Source organism: Setaria viridis, chromosome 5 (assembly GCF_005286985.2).
Source record: "Setaria viridis chromosome 5, Setaria_viridis_v4.0, whole genome shotgun sequence".
NCBI classification, from domain to species: domain Eukaryota; kingdom Viridiplantae; phylum Streptophyta; class Magnoliopsida; order Poales; family Poaceae; genus Setaria; species Setaria viridis.
The window spans coordinates 41,526,654-41,550,390 of record NC_048267.2 but is presented as its reverse complement, the minus strand read 5'-3'; the positions used below and the strand labels follow the sequence as shown (position 1 = coordinate 41,550,390).

Sequence of the window (23,737 nt, the reverse complement as noted above, 5' to 3'; positions counted from 1 at the left end):
AGTCAATTACCCTCAAAGCAGCAACCTCGTGACTCGGGATCGCAACAAGGATCGCAGCAATTGGAGCCCAGAAACTTATCAACATGATTTAAACCCGATAGTTTGAGACCGTCGAGTCGAGAGCGCCATTATCAGTGTCGAAATCGCCCCCGCACTAGCTCCGTACGGACCAGTCGCCAGAGTCCTGACGCCAGGCCAAACCAGGAAAGGCCTTGTTTAGTTGGGAGGGGCAAAATTTACATTTTGTTATGAATACGCAGCTGTAGCATTTCGTTTGTATTTGTGAATTATTATTTAAATATTGACTAATTAGGCTCAAAAGATTCATCTCGCAAAGTACAACAAAATTATGCAATTAGTTTTTGATTTCATCTACATTTAATACTCCATGCATGTACCGTAAATTTAATATGATGGAGAATCTTCTTTTTGCATAGTAACAAAGTTGGGATTTTGGGCAACTAAACGTGCCCAAAAGCGCGAAACCGAACTCCCGCGAGTTGAACAGGTGCAATCATTCGCACGTTCTGCCGGAGATGTGACGCGATCCTTTTTCCGGTTCCTCTGACGCCGGAACAGCAGGTCAGCAACGGCACCACGCACGCTGAACGGAGCCGGGCGGTGATACATCGTCGGTGCTTTCAGCACTCGGGCCCGGCCGGCAGAGATCCCACTCTGGGGGCGGGGAGAACTTTCCAACGTCCAACTCAAAAGCGTGCTTCGTGCCCTCCGCATTATTTTGGCGTATTATTGCGGTGAATGGGGCTAGATAATGTAAAGTTGGACGGGTTTCGAAGGAAGCAACCCAAGATGGCACATGGTATTATAAGTAAAAAAGTGTTTGGTAGTCTGACTTTGTAGCGCATAGGGTGATTTTTTTTTCTCTCATGAAATGGTGGCATTGTCATTAAGTGGTATTGGAAAGTTTTGAGATCCTTCGGGTGGACGTTTCACGTTTCTATCACATTTGATGAAGTGCTCAGTCTTTTGTTGTTGGCCTGTAGTTGTTCCACATTCCTATTCTCAAAAGACTTTAAATTAATACACTTGGTTTGACCTTGAGTATATATTTTGACTAACTTTGAAGAGTTGTGAATCATTATATTAAGAAGAAGAAGAGCAGTAGTACGTTGTTGACATGAAGCACACGACACGGAACCAAGCGGTTCGAGCTAGCACACGTAGGCAGGGAAGCTACATGTATACGCTCCGACTAATTAATGTATTTTTTCATGGAGGAAAGATGTGAAATGATCAACGGAAATCAAAGGTGTTGAACCTTCATGCTCTATGTCCAACCTCCTGAGCAAGAGGAGAAGAGAGAAAATAAGGAGAAGAAAAAGAGAAAGAAACGGTGAAAATTGATGAGGAGGAAGAAGTGAGCCTTCTAACTCTCAAAACTCGCCTCCGAGACGATTATACTGCAACATGCACTTCTGATTCTTCATAAAAGAGAAATAAAAATTTGAAAGAGGTGTTTTTGAGACGATGCATCAGAGTACATACTTCATACCATAGTCCTGTCCGCGATTACTTGTTTCTACCCTTTCTCGAAAGGGTGTTTTATGTTATTTATAGAGAGGATTTTGTTTACTAGTAGTTCATGGGCCGAATGTATTCAGTGGGCCGTGCCATGTTTGATGGACTGTGAAGTTCGTCGCAGAGAAGATGCATACATAGGACCTCACTCACTTCCGAGTTCCAACACGTAATTGAACTCCACGAGGTCGAGTCATGGACAATTCCCGTGCGACCGTGGCACCAATGCAAAAAGGACTAAAGGAGCCATGGAAATCCTTTTTTTTTTTACAAAAGCCTTATGTGCAACAGTTGCTTCGTCGGCCACCATATATTTGCAACTGCAGGTGCCACTTCATACCATTATCGGACCGGGCCACTTCTACAGCGTTAAGAAAAAAAAAGGAAAAGAATAAAAAAGAAACCAAAAAAGATCATGACCGCAGCATCACAGATGAGAGCACGTCCAAAAATGTTCGCTGTTCACCAACACTGTACAGTTAATCTTCATTGCTTTTCGCTATTGAGTCTCGCGCTGCCCGGCGCCGGCGTCAACTTGCACCTGAACCTGCACAGCCTCCAGCGCCTCAGCCCTTTCCGGCAGGGAGGGTTTAGCGGCGAACGGCGCCCGCCTGCAGGTGGGGCACGTCTGCCGCGCGGCGAGCCAGCGGTCGATGCACCGGACGTGGAACCCGTGGTTGCAGTGCGGCAGCGCGCGCACGCGGTCGCCGTTGGCGAACTCGGTGAGGCAGATGGCGCATTCCGCCGCGCCGCACCCGGCGAGCTCGACCTCGGGCGCATAGACCACCGGCGGTGGCAGGGCGCGGCGGGGTCGGCCGCCCTTCTTCCTGGGGTCGGCCTGGCAGGAGGAGGAGGGGGACGCCCCCAACGCCCCGGCGCCGCCGCCGCCGGGGGGCTCCTCCTGGCCGTAGCACACGCGGCGCGTGACGCGGAACGCGCACCGCACGATCACGTGGACCGCGAGCACGACCACGAGCCCGCACAGAAGCATCGACAGCACCGTGATCACCGTCGCGTTCAGCGAGCTGAAGGGCGACGCGGCGCCCGTGCGCGCTTCGGCCACCTGCACCTGCTCCTGCACGGCCGGCCGATGCGACGGGGCAGCCGCGGCCGCCGCCGCCGTGGCGGCGGCGGCGTGCGACAGGAGCCTCCTTGCATGCAGCTGCTCGACGTCCATCCTATCTTGGCAAGTTGCAAGTTTTGTAACGTGAAGAAGTCAGGGTGTGCGGTGGAACAAACTTGTTTACAGTGGGAGAGTGTTCTCTCGCGGCACGGCGTGGGGAGGGGTTTATATAGGAACGGGGAGGGGGCAGTAAGATATTTGGGGTCGCCGTCAGTGGATTGTTTAGCGGCAATTCCAAAAGGAGATTAGCTTGACCTGATGGACTAGTCGAACGTGGATTAATGGAGACAACATCGAGTCATGGAGCTAAGACGCACCTCACTAGCCACCTGATGGAAGAGCCAGATGGGCGGCATAATTCATTGGCAAAAGCAATTTTTTATTAGAATTAAGAATACAAATTTGCAAGGGAGTGCTTCATTTTCTTCTTTAAAAAAAACGCACAACGTATTTTTAACCTTGTTAATGTTTAGATTGCTTTGAGAGGGTCCTGTAACGAAGCTACAAATTTGCAAAAGGCAGTCCTGCTCGATCAAGCTGGGGAACAAACAAGTTGCCAAGTACAGAAGATGAAGACGAGAGCATAACAAACACCCACAGATTGCGTGTTCAAGCTGACTTTTGTAAGACCAAAATGCGCCGAGAGCGGCTCACTGAAACAAAAAAAGGCGGGAGCCAAACCGCACTTACTCTCATCATTAGCCACTGAATATAATAGATGAGTTAAATATGGTCGACATGATCTGGCGTATTGGAGCCTCCACTAACTGCGACCCGTCGGCGCGCGGGAGAGGGACACCTGGCCGCGGAGGTGCCATCGTGGCGGTGACTTGTCAATATGGGAGTGGCTCGGTCCGGCCGCGTAGGATTGTTCTCCGTCCGACGTGTCTGTCTCTGACGTTCCTAGGCCATCGGCTCCTTTTGGGCCCGTGGGCCTGACTATAAACAATCGTTTCGTAAATTGTGGGCTGGACTATACACAGAAAGCAGCATGGGCCTGCAAGAGTTGGCCCAAACTGTAATTCTGTCTAAAAACGAGATGGATTTCAACTAAAATAATAAAATCAGTGCATTAAAATTTCGAGCTAACGCTTTCAAACTCCTTTTGCGGCATAACTATTTCTCCTTTCCTTCAGTCATGACGTAAAATTTTCGTTTGCACTCAGGAACGGAACGAAGATGTCATGACTTTTTTTGAAAGGATGGCAAGAGATTTGACGAATTTCTGTTAAAGAAAAGGAATAACAACCAAAAAAGGAAAAAACAACATTACAACTCCACTCAAGCTGCAAATAAGAGAGACTACCCTACAAACCGCTGCCACAATTCACGAGGAAGGCGTCATGATGATCTTCAATTTCACGAGTTGTTTGTCTGTCTAAGTCATTTTGGCGCTTGTAGATACATGATTTTAACTATGCACCTAGATATAATATATTGTATTTAGAGTGGCAAAATATATATATCCAGAAAAGTCAAAATAACATACAATTTGAGTAGGTCAAGTAGACTGACCTTTCTAGGCAAACAAAAAGGACTAAACCTGACCTTATATCGAGTGGCTTCATGACAAGAGAAGAAAGGCTCATGGCTCCATGCGCGCCCTATCTATATGCTGTAATAATCCAAGTGCACGCATGCAAACAGAAAGGAATACTATAGTTAGTAGTCTAAGGCTCTAAGCTGTATCAGACAACTTGGCAACTTGCAGAGGATTTTAAGCTAGGTTATCCATGCATTGTACCACAAAAGATCGATCGGTCATGTTCAATAGTTGAAGCCATTCTGGATGCGCGGTACTGGAAAGAGGCCACATAGTGACCACCCGCCGTGTCACTCGTTCCAATCCTCCCAAGGCACAGCGAGCAAACACTGTCCAAGCATTACTGCAAGTTGTACGAGCGAGCAAACGATTAACTTAAGTCAAAAGTGACAGTCGTAACGACTAACGAGCTAGTAGTGGGTTGTTCGATGGCCGTAGGGGCTATGAGCTAATTCCATCGTCCTTTCAGGTCTGCTGGGGTCCGGGGTACACGAACGAGCCGGGAATATGAACAGGGATCGGATAATAGGCTGATGAGGAGGGATCGGAGCAGCGATTTGAGGCGAGCTGCTGATATGCTAATTAACTCCGGTTTCGGCAAGCACCAGGCTCTCTCGGCGCGTTCGTGCTGCTGTGGGCGCGCTCACCGTTCCTGCATATTTTGATCATCTGATGCGACGGGGAGGCGAGAGCTACGCACCTTTCCAGGTCGAACTCCACTCCTCGTCGGCACCCGCGCGCTCTCTGGCCGCATGTGTGCGTCCATGCGCGATGGCGTCCCACATCGCCGTGACCACGGCACGAAGCCGCAGAGAAAGAAGCTTCGGCCCCCATGCCACTCCCCGAACGTCTGATAGGTCCGTGACTGCGCGGTCTGTTTCCGCCTTGTGTTACGCTCACGCTCAGCTCAGGTACTCCCATGGTGACGTTTCTGTTTGTGCCTGGCTGGCTGGCTGCTATGGCGAACTCGCTCTGGTCCGTTTCCGGCCGGTCGGTCCTCCAGTCGATCGAGGGGCCTTCTGACCCACACTCCGCCTGCTTGTCAACGATGAGACGATTTGTCCGTTGTCAATTTGATTGATGTTGGCCGAATCGTGTTCAGAATCTCAAGAGGAAAAATGAACCAATTCGGACTGTCATCATCAGAATTTTTTTATTTATATATTTTTTTAACGATTTTGTAGAAATAAATACCTGAGAAAAAATTAGCAGATCTAGACCCATACCACCGTTTGAACTGGCGGTAAGAAAAGTTACAGCCATTTCAGCCGGCGGTATCTGTGCAAGGGGCGCCACGTCAGCGAACGTGAGACACCGTGGCGAGGGAAACTGCTTACCACCGTATGAAATGGCGGGCGGCATGTGGAATCCTGGCAGCTGTGGGGCCCATGGAGTTACCGCCGGATGAAATGACGGTAGTTGGTTATCGCCGGATGAAGCGGCGGTAACAGCCTTCCGCCGATTCAAACGGTGGGAATGGGAATATCCCGTCGGATCCGTCGGCGGTAGGCTCCCCGCCCTTTAAAATCAGAGGAACGGTCGGGGTCGGGGCATGTCGGTTCATTCTGGAGGAGAGAAAGAAAGCGAGGGAGGAGAGGAATTGGGAGAAGAGAAAGAAAGGGAGGGAGGAGAGGAGAGGAGAGGAGGGGAGGGGAGAAGCGAGGGAGGGGAGGAGGGTGGAGATTGAAGCGAAGCTCTACCGGATCTTCGCTTCGCTTGAGGTATTATTTGAAATCTCGCAGTTTATCTTAACTCGTAGTTAGTAGATGTAGTAGTCGATATGATATATAAATGGTGCAGTGTTAAGTATTAGATCAAAGCTAGGTGTACATATGAGACATAGACAAATATTAGTTTGTTGGTATAGTGGATTTAGCTTAGTTATTTTTGTTATAGTAAAATTAGTTTGTTGATCTATTGAGATAAATTTAAAATTGATATTATTAGCAATGCACAAGTTATAATTTTATATAGTTATTCAGAATGTAGGTGTTTTTTGGGTTAGTTTAATTTAATAACATTTAGTAATAATGTCAATTCATGTTGTGTGTAACTTTATATAGTTTTTCAGAATGTTGTGTGATTAAGTTTAGTTAAATTTAGTAATGATTACTCTAAAATTAATATTATTGGCAATGCACGAGTTATAATTTTATATATTTTTTAAATGTAGGTGTTGTTGGAGTTAATTAAATTAATAACATTTAGTAATAATATCTGTTCATGTTGTGTATATTGACAGGCATGTTGGAAAGTTTATATTTCTATGTGTTCTATGATCCGGTGGAGGTTAGATATGTTCGAAAGGGGTAGATTTGTCTGAATTTAAGTCGTTCTACAAACAAGTACCTTCGTACCGAGAGAGGACTTGGGCATCAATATGCAAGTGGCTATTTAAGACGTTCAATCTCGATAGAGATTAAGTTGAGCTATTTGTTAGGGCTGTAGTAAGGATTTGAACTAACATAATATTTTGGGAGTTGATGCCGCTTGAAATAACCTAGAACTGGAGGGCCTATGTAAATGCTGCTACTGAGCGCGGTTTACCACTGATATTGTTTATTGAAGTTTTTCCAGAAGATTGGATCTAGCAGTCAGTTGCAAGAAGAAGTCGGTGGTGGGGAAGTTAGAGGCGAGGAAGGTCTGGAGATTACCGATGGGCAAACTGAAAAAAAATGCTGAACATGAGGTAGAAGAAGGAGATGCAGAGGATGAAGAGGCACCCCGTGAGCTAATTGGTGAGGTTGATGAGGGGGAACACATCCCTGGATTAGTTGAGCAGGTAAAGAGGGAACACATCCATGGATGACGACTCGTCGGATGAGGATGAAGCTAATTCTGTCCCGCAGAACTGGTCAAGTTATGACCATTCAAAACTAGCAGTCAATGAAGGGGAAAATGTCCCTTGGGAGTATAGTGAGAATGAGGTTTGTGTCGAAGCTTTGTATCCTAGTGGGGATGAGTTGAAGGCAACTATGAAGTGATGGCCAAATTTATCTTTGCAACGGTAGTTCAGGATGGTGAAGAGCAACCCGACAATATATGATGTGTGTTGTGTCAAAAGCAATTGCCCGTTTAGGGTGCACACATATAAGGGCAAGTAGAAGGATTACTGAGAGTTGACTGGAGTGATGGAGCACGAATGCGTGTTGGATGAATTGGAAGCACAACACCGCAACCTCACTACTAATTTTTTTTGCTCAATACATGTATTCTCAAATAGTTGAGAATCCTAGCTATGAGTCCAAGTCGATTATTTGTGTCATAAATGAGAACTTCAAATACAAAATTAGCTACTTCAAGGCTTACGGAGCCAAGCAGAAGGCGTTAGAGATGAAGTGGGGTACATATGAAGCATCGTATGATAACCTCCCTGCTCTGTTGCACACCATATGCCAAAGGAATCCAGAAAGCTACTACGACCTGAAAACCTATCTCTGTGCTCAGAATCCATGCAAACAGGTTCTCCAGTGGTCATTCTTAGCCTTGGGTCCTTGCATTGAGGCTTTTCAGCGATGTCACCCAGTCATTTGCATTGATAGCATGTTTTTGACTGGTAGGTATAAACGCACAATCTTGACAGCTATTGGGTCCGGCGGTAACAATCAGGTGTTGCCGCTGGTGATCGCCTTTGTGGAGAAAGAGTCTATTCCTGTAGAGGGTTAAGTAGATGATTGTGAAGGACATGGAGGACGTTTGTATCGTTCATGATTGGCACAAAGGTATTCTAAAAGCAATCGAAGACCTACAAAATGGCAATGTGGAACGTCGCAAGATTGCGCAGTGGCCGGACTTGAAGAGTAGGTGGTGCATGAGGCATATGGAGGCAAACTTTCATAGCCAATTCAAAAACAAGGCCCTGATGAGATTATTCAATGGCTATGTGTTGACACCAAAACTTTATAAAATAAAATATTCTGGAGATAGAGTTGGTTAGGGATAAGCTTGATCAGAGATAGAGTTGGGTTAGTTAGAGATAGAGTTTTGATTAGAAAATATTGTGTACGTGACTTGCCTTGTACGTGATTAAATGCCAATTATGTAACGTCAAAGGCCATCCGCCCTATAAATATAAAGGGTCCTGGCCATTGCAATTTTTATCACACGATCAATAATACAGCAGATTTACCTTTACCTTTCGGCTTCACGCCATTGCCCTAGGAGTAGGAGTAATGTAGCTTCTCGACGAGTTCCTTCTAGCAAGCTGGGCTGCATCGACCTCGATCTCCGGCGAGCTGCAAGTTCCGTCACCAGGTGTTCTAGGCTTTAACCACCGGGCGCATCGCTGTGGTTTCGTCTAGTTTCATCTGCCAGTTATCGAGTATCTTGGATCTTTGACTTACGGCGCATCGCTTCTGTCTCGATCTACGGTATTCACTAGTTATCTCGCCTTGATTAAGCTTGCATCGGCTGATATTTATCTGCTCTTTCATCTTGCCGTTCAGTTTGCTTTAATTACCTTTAGATCGGTTCATCATAGACGATAGATCATTTAATAGCATGTTGCATCTTAATCTTGGCCATCCTTCGAGTGTTGTTGGAAGTAAGTTCCGTTGTGATTGGATTCACTGGCTAGCGGGGTTCAGATTAACGTGCTGCTAAATATTTCTAGACTGCAACTACCAGGCGCATCGCTGTGGATTCACCTAGGAATATTGGTGGTGACGTTAGTTTAGATCTCATCGGCTTGTGGCTCTAACTATGGCGGAGCAACAGCTCAACAGCATCCTGTTTTCTATCGGCCATCTGGCTGATGGTTATTGTAAATTATATTAAATCGGCTGGATGGCTGATGAATCACTCACATTCATCAAGGTACTGGAATTGGCTTCACAGCCGATATATTTATCATGATTTATTTTGTTGCACCATTATCACTACTGTGCCAGGATTATATCGGCCTGATCAGCCGGTTGCCTCGGACTTCACAACGACTATCATCTCCTTGTCAGTTGAATGGTCAAACTGACTGGCACGCCCGCGCACACCACGCGCGCCGATTTGGATTCTGCACTGGAGTTAAGCAGATCTTCCAGGTCCTCATGTGCTGATGCAGGCTCCATCACCTTCAGGATTTTGCGTCAACACTATGTAGCTAGAATCAGGAGAGAGAATTCAATCTACTTTGGAAGAAATTTGATGAGCTTAAAAAAACAATCTGAAGAGCTAGGTAAGAGGTCGGCAAATGGCGAGGCGGACCACCCTGTCTCTCTGGAGGATGTCGGACTGGATGGTCCAAATGTCAGGCGAAGATGGGGTAGGTCCATTAAGACATTCTCACAGTGGCTTGAGCATGAACTGAAGGAAAAGTGGGCATTACTATAATACGAGGGAGGTGCTAGGTACGGTATAATGACTACAAACCTAGCTGACGTGTATAATTGGGTCCTGCGTGGTGTTAGGGGACTGCCCCTTGTTGGTATCGTGGAATTCTTCTTATACCGCACCATTAAGTATTTCATGAAACAGTACGCAATGGCCAATAAGTCAATGGTCGATAATCATAAAATTTATGGATACAAGATGACAGAGTACATGGACAAGACGATAAAAAAGTCTCGTAAGCATCGTGTTAGTGAAGTGGGTGCCGTTGAACACCGCTACGAAGTAGTTTGCATGGACAAAGGTTGATTGGGTGGGAGGTGCAAGAAACTCACATAGGAGTGCATTATTAGCGATGAAGAATGTGTTTTCTCGTGCCAGAAGCCACGACTGCTTCACAAGCCTTGCACCCATGTAACTACTACATGCCTTGAGGTAGGGAGACCTCAGCCTCGTAGGTTCGTACCACATTACTTCCTCAAGGAAACTATATGGGCCACTTGGAGAAACGAGGTTTATGGATTTCGTATACTAGGAAAATTCATAAATAATCCTGGGAATGTTGCACGTTACGTTCCTGAACCCGATCCCGAAATGTTCCAAGGGGTCGGGCGATGCAAGAACAGACACATTCGAAATAAAGTGGATCAATCTGAAGTTGGTCATGAAGTGCGCCTCTACTCGAAGTGCCATAAAGCAGGTCACGGGTACAAGCAGTGCCCTGCAATGACATATGGAGGCGGGAGTAACCAAGCTAGACCATCAATAGGTGAGCCAAATGCTCTAGCACGTGGTCGGGGTCGTCGTGCACATAGGAACAATGACGGGCTTCTAAGATTGATGTATGCACCATTAGTAATGTGTGTTGTATGTTTATGAACTCTTGGATTGTGGACTGAAAGCTAAGTTGTAATATTTAGACATTAATTATTATATCTACTGTAATATTTCAATTATGTTGTATTTCAAATAACTCATATGTGTTCTAAATTGTATTTCAAATATATCTAATTATATTATTTTGTCTCCATATCAGCCGTATATATTTCATTCGTCATGTAATAATATTATACTTATTGCAGGAATGGCGGAGGAGCCTGGAGAGGGGTACGAGACCCCCGAGTTGCTCGACCCTCGCATGGACCCCGCTGATCGGCCGTTCATGTCTGCCGTACGGGGTGTGAACCTCGGCACGCTTCGCGCACATGTGTCACTATCTACGATGCCGATCGATTCTCGATTGATTCCGAGGTACATGTTACTTAGTTTACTCAATTTCATTCCTAACATTGTGTTCTTTTAAATAATAAATGATATCCATGCTACAGGTTACGCGCTGTGGGGCTCCTCCCGATAGCGAGGTTGGTTGATGGAGACATGATGGACGCAGGAGTGAAGCACATGGACAAGGTGACATGTTTTCACTTCGACATGTCACTCCTAACAGCTCTTTTTGACCGTTGGCGGTCTGAGACTCACACGTTCCACCTCACAGTGGGTGAGATGGCCCCTACACTTCAGGACGTGTCACTCCTGTTGGGACTGCCTTGTGGCGGTAGGGCCGTTGGCGTGCAAGACGTGCCTGTTAGTTGGCGTGAGGAGCTTTTGGACCGGTTTGCCCACATTCCATGGATCGATCAGGCCTTGTCGTATCGCACCTTCAGCTTGACACACGGACCCATGAAGAAGTGGCTCACACAGTTCAATGTGAGTACTTATTTTCATATCTTTTCATTTCCTTATCGCTAATGTGAGTGTAGAAACTAACTTCTATGGTTGTGTAAGCCGACTACATGAGAGCCAACACCGATGATGCCACAGTTGCGAGGCATTTGGAGGCATAGTTACTGTGGCTGTTTGGGTAGATGATGTTCTGCACGTCGCAGGGGAACTCGAGTCTGATGCACCTCCTTCCTTTTGCGAGGGCTATAGTGGAGGCCCCGCTTGACAAGGTTCCACAGTACAGCTGGGGTTCAGCTGTATTGGCAGCGACTTATAGGTGGCTTTGCACGGGCTGCAGTAAGGTAAACTCGATGGAGCCCATCTTTATTGGTTGCCCGTTGCTTCTTCAGCTTTGGTCGTACAAGCTATTCCCGATAGATCGGCCACTAATTGACATGGCACCCTACCTGGAGTTGCCTGTCGACCACGACGATGTTGACAGACCCACGATGGGGTCCATGTGGTTCTTGAGAAAGGTACGATACTAAACCTACACTTACTAGTCTTCATATGTTGCATGCATCGACATTTGAAGTACTTTTCTTGATTGCGAAATATTTTTTTGTAGCGATCGTGGGTTGGAGTTCAGACGAAGAAGTCGGACCCATACTTTGTTGGGCAATTTGACGCTCTTGTTGACACCGACGTCAGGTGGACACCTTACACTATAGCGGACATCCAAGCTCACACCCCGCATGGGTTGTCTTTGTTGTGCCTACGAGATCGGGAGTACTAGATGATGAAGAAGCTACTGGTGTATGACATCCATGTTGAGAAGTACGTGGTACACCATGTGATGAAGTAGTTCCACCGGTACCAGGACTCCCGAGTTCCAGTGACTCACATCGTCTCGGCCCACGTGCATAGGTAAGCAACATCTAATTATTTTTTGTCTAATAAATATTATGCGTTTGTGTAGCTCGTTGCACGACGGATATGTTAGGTAGTGTGGTGGGCTAGCGACATAGTGGGGTCCAAAGGTGGTTTTGTACATCGAGCTGTGGGCGGATGCTATGGAGGACTTAGTGCAGGAGGACCATCTACACTCCGACGACCCTTTCACAGCGTACCTGCGATGGTACTTACCGAGGACACGGACACGCATCATGCACGACACAGAACTTCGACATCACGGTTCGCTTCTGCATCATTTGCTACTCATACTGCATTGAGTTATGTTGCACTTTGTACGGAATATTTTGTGCCTAACTTGAACTATATCATTGTCATTAGTACAACGTTATTGCAGCAATTCAGGCGACGGCGTGGATCAGCATGAAGAACTACATGCACATGACCCCGCACGAGTACGAATCGACGTATAGGAGGATCACGGCCCTATGTACTAGGTTTTTGCGGGCCGTCAGCTGCCGTGGTGGTGACGCGGACGTTCTACTTCCACCATGGGTTGCCTACCCCAGTTCGTCTTCAGCACCACCTACGCAGCACTCCGGTGCGTCTTCTGTTGCACCCACACGGCCAGCATACCACGCGTTATCTTTTGCAGCACAGGCACATGCAACCTCCCCCGGGGCGTGTACTCCTCCACGTGCACCGTCTTAGGTCCTTCCACTTATGTGTCGGGTCCATAGTATTTCACCCCCACAAGTATGTGTTTGTTACTTTCTCATTTTTCATTTACCAATTGTACTCTAATTGGTCATACTTACTAATAATTTCATGACATAGCGCCACAACACTTCATAGGGCTTAGTGCAGGAGGACCGTCTTCATGTGGATGACATAAGTGCGTCATGAATGCATGCATTCTATTCCATTACTAATACGGATCGAAATTGAAAATAATACTTCTTGATTCGATCATAGTGTACATAGGCCACGGAGGGACCGATGATGAGTCCGTAGAGGATGATATCCATAGGACGAGTACAAACTGGGTGGAGTCCTTTTTTAGTTACGACGCTGAGGAGATAGGTCCTTCGCAGTTGGGCGAAGCGCCAGTGCCTCCAACACAGGGCTCCACCCAGGAGTTCGCGACATCAATTGCGGATGCACCAGGACGTCCGGCTGGCGAGGTTGCCCCTCCGAAGCCCTTTACGTACGACCAGCTGCAGACCAAAGCAGCGTAGTGGGTCGCAAGTTGTGGTGCCGGTGTTGTGCGTCACCAGTGAGGACGCATTTAGTCCATATGGCCTTCTTTATCTTTTGTAGGCCAGTGCAAGCTATGATGTGTACGATATCTTAGACTATAATGTGTTGTCCTTTGCAGACTGTAGGCCGGTACAGAGAGTTTGATAGGTAGTTTGGTGCAGACTATGATGTCCATGCATGTTATTTTCCTTTACCATGATGGACATGGTCCACGAATCATGTCACTAGTGTTCTATATAACAGACGTCCACGCAACATTCAAACGCACTACTACCACTATCGAACCTGAGTGTAACGCTTGTAGTGAGGTTGCTTATCCCTCTAAAAAATATCATCGTGGAGGGATGACCAAAATGGGATTCCACCATGGAATGAGCGTCCCAAATGCCACTACGGCTTCCATGCGTGGTTGGAAGTATGGGAGGATCGATTACCTCGGGGAAAGAAGGGGTGTAGGTACTTCAAGTATCCCGACATTGACGATGATTTCAAGGTCCGTCCATTCATAAACATTTTAAATATATTTTCTATGTACCGGTATCTAGAACTAATCACGAATTAACATGCAGGCTTGCACATTTATGGAACGGATTGATATTAGGCCTTTAGGGAAGGTGGGCATAATCCCAGTGGTGCTAGAGACCAACGGCCAATACTATGCTAGGCTGGAAGAGGCTCGAGAGGCAGCACGTCTTGCTTGGCTCGAGCAAGTGCGACGCATCCGCCAACAACATATTCGTTTGAATGGCAAGGAGGATGAACTATAGAAATGGCACGAGTAGTTAGTGCTCGAGAGGCAGCACTGAAATGGTAGGAGGAAGATTTCGAAGCTCATCAGGCGCAACTCCTCCAGGAAGAAGAGCGATAGAAGAACATGAAGAAGCAGGATGGAGAATGTTCCTCCAAAAGAGCGAGGATGGGAAAACTTTTCCGGTTCACCTAGTGGAACATTAGTTGTGATCCACCAATTTACATTACCTAAGGCATTTTATCCTAGGCAAAGTGCTCTTTAGGTTTGTCATGTTGGGTGCCTCGCATGCCATTGTACTGTTGTTTGTATTGTATAACATTTCATCTTGATTTCACACTATTGCCATTATACTGCTCTACTGCCAGTACAGTACTCAAATAGTGCTCATCCACTGTTGACATGAACTGTCACTGAAAAGCCTACAAAAAAGACTGCAAGGACCCTAAATGTAAGCCTTCTCAGGCATATGGGACTCCACACTGAGCCCTACGTCTCTCCACCTGCAAAGCCTATATCTAAGCTTTTTTAGGATGATTGAACATGACGGGGTACTGAACAAATGGGGGCACAATGCATCTCTATCTCAACACTCCTTATATGGACCTCTCTCTCCCGAATCCACTGAGTAGGAGGAAGAACAATAGCATCCGCAAGAAAGAGAGGTCGTGGGAGGAGGGGAAGAAGAGCGGGTGCTCCTATTCCCACCGTCACTTGGCCAGGTTCTTTTAGCCCAATGGAGTATGAGGCACCCCTGTGGCGGAACTGCCCAAATTAACCTGACTAAAATGCATTGAAGTCGCCTGACATGCGATTATGCACTTTAAGCAAGTCAACTTGGTCGACCGTCGGATTTCCTCCGATAAACCACATAAACAGGATCGAGAAGCATCGCTCACGCGAAGGTGAGTAGCACAGAGATTACAACATTCCATCACGACAACATAGTTCAACAATTTATTACATCAGAGTTTTTGGAAGTTCACCCGAAATTTTTGCATGGTTCGAGGTCAAATTAAAACTAGCGGAAGCTTAAACGTCGATACCAGATATCATGACAGAGCCGATCATGACATCAAAAACTCCTTCCTTCGCCATCCGAGGAAGGATCCCACTCGACGGTCCAGCCTGGAGGAAGCTGGGTCGGCCAAGGGGTACCAACACCCAAGCTACTGACATTACCTGAAAAAGATTAGCCACAACAAGGCTGGGCAACTAGTACTCAGCAAGACTGACCCGTCGGGAAGACACGACCGAGACTTAGACATGCAAGGCTTGCTGGCTCTGAGGTTTTCTTGCCAAAAGCGCCTAAAGTCAGTCCTTACTTTCAATATTTTAGCTCATGTTCTATGTTCTTTATCCATTCTAGATTAGCAACTTATGCTAAACAAACATGGTTTCCAAGCAATTATTTAACAAACATTAAGATTAAAATCATCCTCATGTTCCATCTTTACTCAGTGCAGAATAGCGATCAAGTAGTCCCAATCTGTGAGAGGCAGACGAATCGATTCGAATTTATTAACCATGCATGGCAAACCTAATCTCACGACATCCGCGCACCACGAAGGGTCGCTTCATTTGTCAGCCGTCCCCATCGATCCCTTAGGCACGTGTCAGGGCCAACTTCCTTTGGCATGCAATGCTCCACAGTCCCGACGTAATGCTGCACTGTGACCGCACTTGCACCCACATGATGCACCATGGGAACGACGTTCCAAGGACAGCCGGAAGGTATGCCACACCCCAGTTCAATCAGGTACTAGGCTTCCCCATCCCATACTAGATATGAGATTAGTACTTTCAATCACTTGATCACGAACGCCAACACGTTTCGACCTTAGTTCATTTTTCCTTTAGACAGACGGGGCAATCCATCAAGCATCGAACACAAGCCTGACCCCGTCCGTCGTCCTTATAGTTGCGACAGAACTGAAACAATTAACTCCTATAACTCGCGGGTGACAGGGAATCACTCGACTTTTACCGAAACCTATTAAGCATTGCACTACTCGACCTTAGCAACTAGTATTCAAAAATAAGGTACTAAGTTATGCATCTAAGGTTCCATTACAACTCCTCGAAACGTAAATACGCAATCAAGTAAGCAGTAAGTGGCATGAAAGTAAAATAGGGAGTTCATGCACCGGGGCTTGCCTTCAAAAAAAGCTTGTGGGTCCTCGGGGTCTTGCGCGGGTTCGGGCTCTCCTTCGAAGGGGTGCAGTTCCTCGGCGGGGTCTTCTTCCGGGGCTGGATGAAGCTCGTACGTCCCGTCGGCGAGATTCAACTCTACACGAAAATGCAATGCATGGGTTAAACATTTTAGATGGTTATTTCAACACACTCATGGTTTAACATGGACACTTGTAGCAAAGCTACAGGAAAGGTGGGGGAGTTCAACTTCTGTAGGTGGAGAGCAGGATGGAGGGGTCAGATTGGGGAAAACTTAGGGTCTGACCCTCAGGTTTAAGGAAAACCGTACCGAGGTCCTCAGACTCAACACAGAGGAATCCCCAAAAACATTTCATCGATACCCTCGGGTCAAAGAAAAAGAATTACAACCGAGCCCTCGGGCGAGGTGGAGAAAGGGTCGATGAAACTTGGCGGGGTCGGGCGAGACGAAAAGACAGGGGTCGGGCGAAACGAAAAGGATAGGGGTCGGGCGAAATGAAAAGGACAGGGGTCGGGCGAGACGGAAAGACAGGGAAGTTAAGTAGCTTACCTCCAGGTCTACCGGCGAAGCCTTGGGGCCGAGCAGGAGCAGGCTGGGGCGGGAAGGTTGTACACACGAAGGCTTGGGCGGCGGCGAGACTTCGGCGGTGGTCCGGCGGCGGCGGTGCTACTGGTGGACACAAGCAAGCTCTAGTACCGCGCGGAGGAGCGGGCGGCGGGTGTGTTGGAAGAAGCGGCTTGCGGGTGGCGGCGAAGTCGCCGGAGTGTAGGGTGGCGCAAGGGGGTGAGCTCCACGAAAGCTCGGTGGCGGTGCGGAAAGGAAGCGGTGGCTCAGAGGAGAAAGCAGGGTGCAGAGGAGAAAGCGGCGGCGCAGGTGCGGGCGGTGGCAAAGGGGTAGCATTGCCGGTGAGGGGGTTCCCTTTTATAGGGCCGGGGTGGCGCAGAGGGTTGAGGCGGGGCTCCGGTGGGGAAAGGATAAGGCCGGGAGCGGTGAGTGCTTGAGCGAGGCGGCCATTGGCCGACGACGCCATTGGGCAGAGGAGGCGGAGCTCCGGATGGTCTTCGGCGGCGATTGGCCTTGGGCGGCGCGCGTCTGGGGCTTCCGGTCTGTCGGGCGGGCGAGGCGGAAAGGCTACCGTGGGGGTTGGGCGAGCGGGCGGAGATATGGGACGTCGGGGGCATCTCAGCTGCCTCGGCGAACGGGCGGAACAGGATTGGCGGAACAGAGCCGTGGCAGGCGGAAGACGACTGGCGCTCGGCTGGCGATTGGCTAGCCCTGCGCTTGCTCCGTCCTGTCGCGGGTGCGGGTTGGGCGACGTGGCTCTCGTCCGGTTGCTGTCGCGCTGGGGATAGGGTGCCAGCGAGCTGCTGGTGGCCGGCGGCCACGCGGCACGCGGTGCGCGAGCGAACATGCTCGGGCGCGCGGGCGTCGAGGCTCCCTTCGGGCTGCAAGCCAGACCAGCTTTGGAGCGATCCTTCTCCGAATCTTTCAACACAACACCCGAAACTCCCTTAAACAAACTTGTTCAACTCTGGTAGTTCTTCAAACTTTGTTTAAGGTGTCGGTTCAGACTGTGAAAGGATTCAAAGATATTTCACGCCAAAATTAGCCAAAAATCTGGAATTCCAGACTTAGGATTTTCAAGGCACCAGGGTGAGTTGACTGGGTTACCTCACTTTGACCGGGATTTTGAACAAGTTCGGGCCCGATTTGGATCTGGGTCAGTGTAACAAAGTTGGAACACTCTTGAGGTACTACAACTTCTATTAAGGCTCTGACTCGAGTTTAGATAGGAAAACTGTAGATGAAAGCTTGCAAAGATGGGGGAAAAACTCAAATTCCAGGACTTGAGAGATTTTCGGGGTCCTTTAGGAAGGCCGGCTTGGGTTGCTATTTTTGGCTCCTTTCCACCCCGAATTAGACAAGGTGCCTTTAACAAAAGTTGTTGGAATTTAAAAGTTTTGAAACTCTTATTTGGGCAGAAACTTAAGTTTGTATATAGAATTTCAAGATTTTAAACAAACCCCAAAAGAGAGCTTCTTAGGTTTATAAAGGTCATTTCACTTCTTAGCTTAGGGATTTACTTTAACACTGGTTTAGAGTTGAAGTACTTAATTTAGGTAGAGTTGTTACAACCCCTCGACGACTTCCTTCTGTATGATAGGGCTAATTAAGCCCTTCCAAACTGCCTTAGGCCTTATGATGACCGCCATAATGCGTGGCTAATGTGTCACCATGGCGTGGCTTGTGTCGTTCAGCTGGCTATGATGATGGAAGCCGGCATTTCTTTCGATGCCCGTATGGCTTGGTGAGTCATGTTATTACTTCCATACTCTTGCTAAACTTTTCATGCTACAAACTAACATCATGTTCAGTTCTATCTCGATGAAGAAAATTGCCGCTATGCAAAGTGGGTCGATCCTCCACCTCCTGAGCCAACCCAAGAGTACATCCACTACCTCAAGTGCAAGATCTTTGACCTTGAGTGTAGGGTGGAGGATCTTCAATCCGAAGTTGATGCAAATCCTTGGGTGGTTTACATTATAGGAGACTTGATTTGTACCGATCCATGGTGCAAATGCTCCTACCACCACAACAAGGATCGCCCACCGTCACCGTCTTCCTCTGGGGGTGCCGGATACTATGAGGCTGACCCTCCCATCTCTCGCAAAGCTAGTTATATTAGAAAGTAGAGATGGCTCTATCCCTGGCTATTTCAATTACCTAAGGCATGTTAGTTTAGCAACGTCACATGTTTAGGATAGCATTCGTGCCGCACATACCACTGCGATCCATAATTAATTGTTTAGTCTAGAGTCGTTGGTGTTTGCATGTTGTGCACAAATTTTGTTTTCGTATTTAATGGCCGAGAGTTAATTCAATTTTAATCATTTCCTCGAAGTGCTCTATCTCTCTTTCATATTGCAATTAATAATGACATATTCGACTATTTAATGCTTCCAATCTAACTTTATATTTTTTAACCCAGAGAAAAAATTACACGAAATCAAAATAATAAAAAAAATTACTTGAACTTAGCCGTTTCAACCGGCTATAGGTGGCTCCACCTCCTGCCACCGACAGAATGGTGGGAGGGGGGAGTTACCACCGTTTAAAACGGCGCTAGCCATTTCACCACCATGTAACCAACCGCCATTTCAACTGGTGGTAACTCCTTTTAATTTTTTTTTATTACTGTCATTTCAATTTGCGGTAACTCCTTTTAATTTTTTTTCTAACCTACCGCCGTTTCAACTGGCGGTATAGGTCTAGTTTGCTAATTTTTTGCTCGGATATTTATTTCTGCAAATTTGTAAAAGAAAAAATAAAAAAATAAGAAAAATCGTCATCATCAACCCACTCTGGCGGGGATCCAGAACAAGGCTTAGGTGGTGTTTGGTTCTTTAGGAGGTCATGAAATTCATGTCACATCGATTGTTTAGAAACTAATTAGGAGTATTAAATATAGACTAATTACAAAACCAATTGCACAGATGGAGACTAATTTGTGCGACGAATCTATAAAGCCTAATTAGCCCATGATTTGACAATGTGATGCTACAGTAACGATTTGCTAATGATTGATTAATTAGTCTTAATAGATTCGTCTCATGAATTAACCTCCATCTGTGTAATTAGTTTTATAATTAGTTCATATTTAATTCTCGTAATTAGCATCTGAATATTCGAGGTGACATGAACTAGACTTTAGTCCATGGAACCGAACACCCCTCACAAACGAAGGGCCTGTTGGGCTCTGGTGTACTTCTCTTGGGCTAGCGCCTGGGCTGGGCCATAACATTTCTCTTCTCCGGCCACAAACATATTTCCGTTCATTACACGTACTACTCTTCGGATCCTGTGCAGCAGATGCAGAACCCCCCCCCCCCCCCCCCCCCCCCCTCCCCAACACACACACACACAAAAAAAAAAAAGCAGATGCAGATTACAGAAAGATTGTAGAGAGGGAACCTTTGTTGTCTGCTACCTCAAGTATGGCCAGCTCGGGGTGTGCTTCCACAGTGCCACGACGAAGAGCAAACGTGATGGGACCTTTTGGCCACGGTTTGTTAGCCCCAACCCCAAACAAACAAAAAGAACGTCGCCATCGCGCAATCAAGGCAGCAGGGCCGGAGGCGCGCGACTGCACGGTGCCGAGCCATGTGACCGCCGGGTCGCCGGACCCTCCCAGGCTAGCGTGGTCCGCGGAGCGCGTCCGCACCACCCGGCACTCGTACTCCGTACCTCCCCACCAACTCGCGCGCGCGGCCCGGCCTGCCCCCGTCGCCAGGCACCCGCCGCTCTCGCGCGCCCACGCCCCGGCTGCCCCAGCGGGCCCCGGCGGGCAGCCGAGCGGGCGGGCGGCCGGCGCTCGGCCGTCACCTGCGCGCACGTAGCGGTCCCGGGGTGAGCCGGGGTGGTCCTGACGCCGACCACGCACCCCATGGCCAGCGCGAATCGTCGTCTGCCGGTGCCGTGGCTGGCGGGGAGCGTGGCATGGGCGCATGGCCATGCGGGCGCGAACCGAAGCTTGTCAACGCCGTCTTGATGATCCTGGAAAGCGCCGGCCTGTCGCGCTCGCTTGTCCCTGTTGATTGGGTTTAAAGGAAGCAAAGGAGAGGGTTTACGATGATGAGATGCGCAGCACAGACCGTCGCGTCACTGCACTGCTGGCTGGCATCGTAGATATGGTTAATGGTCCCTGGGACTGGCAGACGTCGTACCGTTGGCGCTGGGACGATGAGACGTACGCATCAACAGTATTTTTGGGGGCTCGCTGAGTGCTCATGCGTCGCATTGGCACGGGCTCCGGATTTTGGTCTGCACCCTGCTGCAGGCTGCTACTGAATAAAAGCGGCAAGCGAGTTGAACAGGCGTTAAACGATCGAACGAAGCAAATGTAGTGCGGAGTATCTACCCGTACTCTGGTAGTACGCTGTATTCGCAACTCGCAAGGTCCATTTCGGCAAGCTGGTCTGGGAACCTAGAACACGTGCTGCAAAATTACGTACCCCACCATCCTGTGCACGCAGACAGCCCCGTCTATGCATGAATTGCGGTCCAGAGCCTAGATTCCAAAGTCCCTACCAAGGAATGAGAAAACATGTTATGTTTTGAGGTTGTAAGATTCCCTTCTACCAAATGCGCAGAACTTTTGTTTCGTTGCTAGCAGCAAGAACTAAGACGTGCCTGCTAACTATTCCTTTTTCTTTTTGACCGAACTACTAGTTGGAAAGTTGCCAATTAAGCGAGTTTCTGCTTACTGCCGGAGGCATCTAATGTCATAGCTAGAAAAGGTCACTTTTAGATAGTGTTTGGTTCGCGGTGTATTTGACGGCGGAATAGGTGATTACCCTATTTGTTTGATTGCACTCAGGTAATGTAATCAAATTACGGTGTGGGTGTTGTATCTGATTATGGTGGGGGGAGGGATAACAAGCTTGTATAGATATTATTTAGGTAAGGGATTCGATTATAATGTCAATTGATTACAAACCACCGCAACCAAACATATGTAATGGGATTTGTTACCTTCAGTAATCAGATTAAGTTAGCTAACCAAACACTATCTCAGTGCAAAGATCATCGAAAAAACGCTGCTGCGTTGATGGAGTATTCGGAAGGGATGGGATGGTTTTACTCCCTGTCATCCAATGCAAGCATAACAGCCACGGCCACGCTGACGGAGAAAGTACAGCAGCGACCAGTCGAATTTTCGCGCCTCCAAGCCTACGTATGCAGACAGCATGCACAAATTGTTCCTCCGAGACCCAATCTGTCGTGCCAGTGCAACGGCAGAGCTAAGATCCCGTTGGGATCCCTTTATTTCAAAAGGAATTGGAATCTATAAGTTATTTATCTTGGATTTGTGACATTTTATAACTTTTCAAAATTTAGATATAAAACTATCTTAAATTTATTGTGGTGGGAGATGTAAATTGATTCTATAAATCATCATGCTATGTTTTTAATGTGCAACTTATAGCACGTTCTTCGACTCGCTTCCCTATCCTAGAAGTGCAGCGTATAAGTATCTCTCCCACATTACCATCAATAATATATAAATATATTCTATATATAATTATATTACATTAATTAATTTATATCTAAATTATGATTATTAGAATGAGTATCGGAACGGAAATAGGGAACAAAAGGACAAAGGAATCGGGGGTAGGGGTTGCGTCGTCGCTTGCCCACTCACTGCACAGCACCTGCTGCGTCCGTGCATCGATCAGTTGGCTCGGGCCTCGGGCTAGAGCTCCGCCTGCCGCCTGCGTCCATGCACGAATGCCAACGCATCGCGTCGCCATCGTCAGTTCGCTCCAACGAATCCATCGTCCATGCACGTACGGCGTCCTGCAACGGCCGAATCAATGCGCGTGGTCGTTCAGCCATTGCTCTTGCCACGCACGATCCATCCCGGCCTGGATTGGTAATGCTTTGCCTGCCCATTTTTTCCCCCTTGGAGCAATCAATCGGAATGTAATAGTCCCGGTCGTGATTGTTCAGGCAAGTTCTATATCTGCGTGCCTGTGACTGTTGCAGAGCAGCTCGATCGGCCAGGAGGAGTGTAGCTTAAGCAAGTGGTGAAGTCTCACAGGGGAAAACAAAATCATGGAAGCAACTACCACTGGGTGGGACGACTGTGGACGACTTAGCTATGGCATCTGCGTGTAGTGTCTAAGAGTGAAAGTTGCAGCGGTTTTAGCTAGACAAAGACACTGTTGCTGGATCGATCCATCCATCAGGTAGATCTGATGCTACTCTTTGCTATATAGGCCTATGAGTTATACGATCGCTGATATTCTTAGAAATTTACCTTATGCATTTTGGTTCCTTTTTTCTCTTGTGTAGAATCCATATAACCTAGGAGTATACGTACAAAGTCACCAGTAGAAAACATACGGCTGTCTGTCCAGAACTCCAGGTACTCAGACTTCCCCCATGTAAAACTACTGGAGTATGCCGACAACGTTAGTGGTACATCAATAATGCACGAATCATTGGTCAAGTGACCGTATCCAAGAAGTACATCGACCTTCCCCGACATGACAGCTCCCTTAAACAAGCACCATCGTCAGTCCTGAGTTCCTGATTGTATGTACTCTGCTGCCTGTCAGACAATCAATGAAGTTATGTTACAATTGTTACTCCTGTGTAGACTCGTCGCCCGTCGCCAATCTCACAATCTGCACTCCGTGTCCTGCGACTGTGAGGCTGTGACGGACACTGTACTGTGTCGATCGTTCCGGTTTCTAATATTTTAGCTGTATGACCGGACTGAAAGCTCCTATGTTACAGTACTGTTTTTTTGCCGTCCTTGGGTACTCTTCTTCCATTTGATCTGCACAAACATTCAACTTTCCCTCAACTGCACAAACACGTTCCATTTGATCTGATCAGCCCCAATATCAATTCAATCAGTGGGTACTATACAACACACTTTTTCCC

General features: G+C 47.6%; 1 protein-coding gene across 1 annotated transcript; it reads right to left on the bottom strand.

The window, feature by feature from the left end:
- Nucleotides 1-1,636: 1,636 nt before the first annotated feature.
- On the bottom strand, nucleotides 1,637-2,812 carry LOC117858400 (RING-H2 finger protein ATL75). The gene has a single exon (XM_034741460.2). It carries the CDS (start codon nucleotides 2,714-2,716, stop codon nucleotides 2,039-2,041), a length of 678 nt encoding a protein of 225 aa, XP_034597351.1. The 5' UTR covers nucleotides 2,717-2,812; the 3' UTR covers nucleotides 1,637-2,038.
- Between the last annotated feature and the right edge of the window lie 20,925 nt (nucleotides 2,813-23,737).

Bases quoted from the DNA above. Each gene is read 5' to 3' on its own strand.
- LOC117858400 (XM_034741460.2), bottom strand. From the start codon at position 2,716: ATGGACGTCGAGCAGCTGCATGCAAGGAGGCTCCTGTCGCACGCCGCC.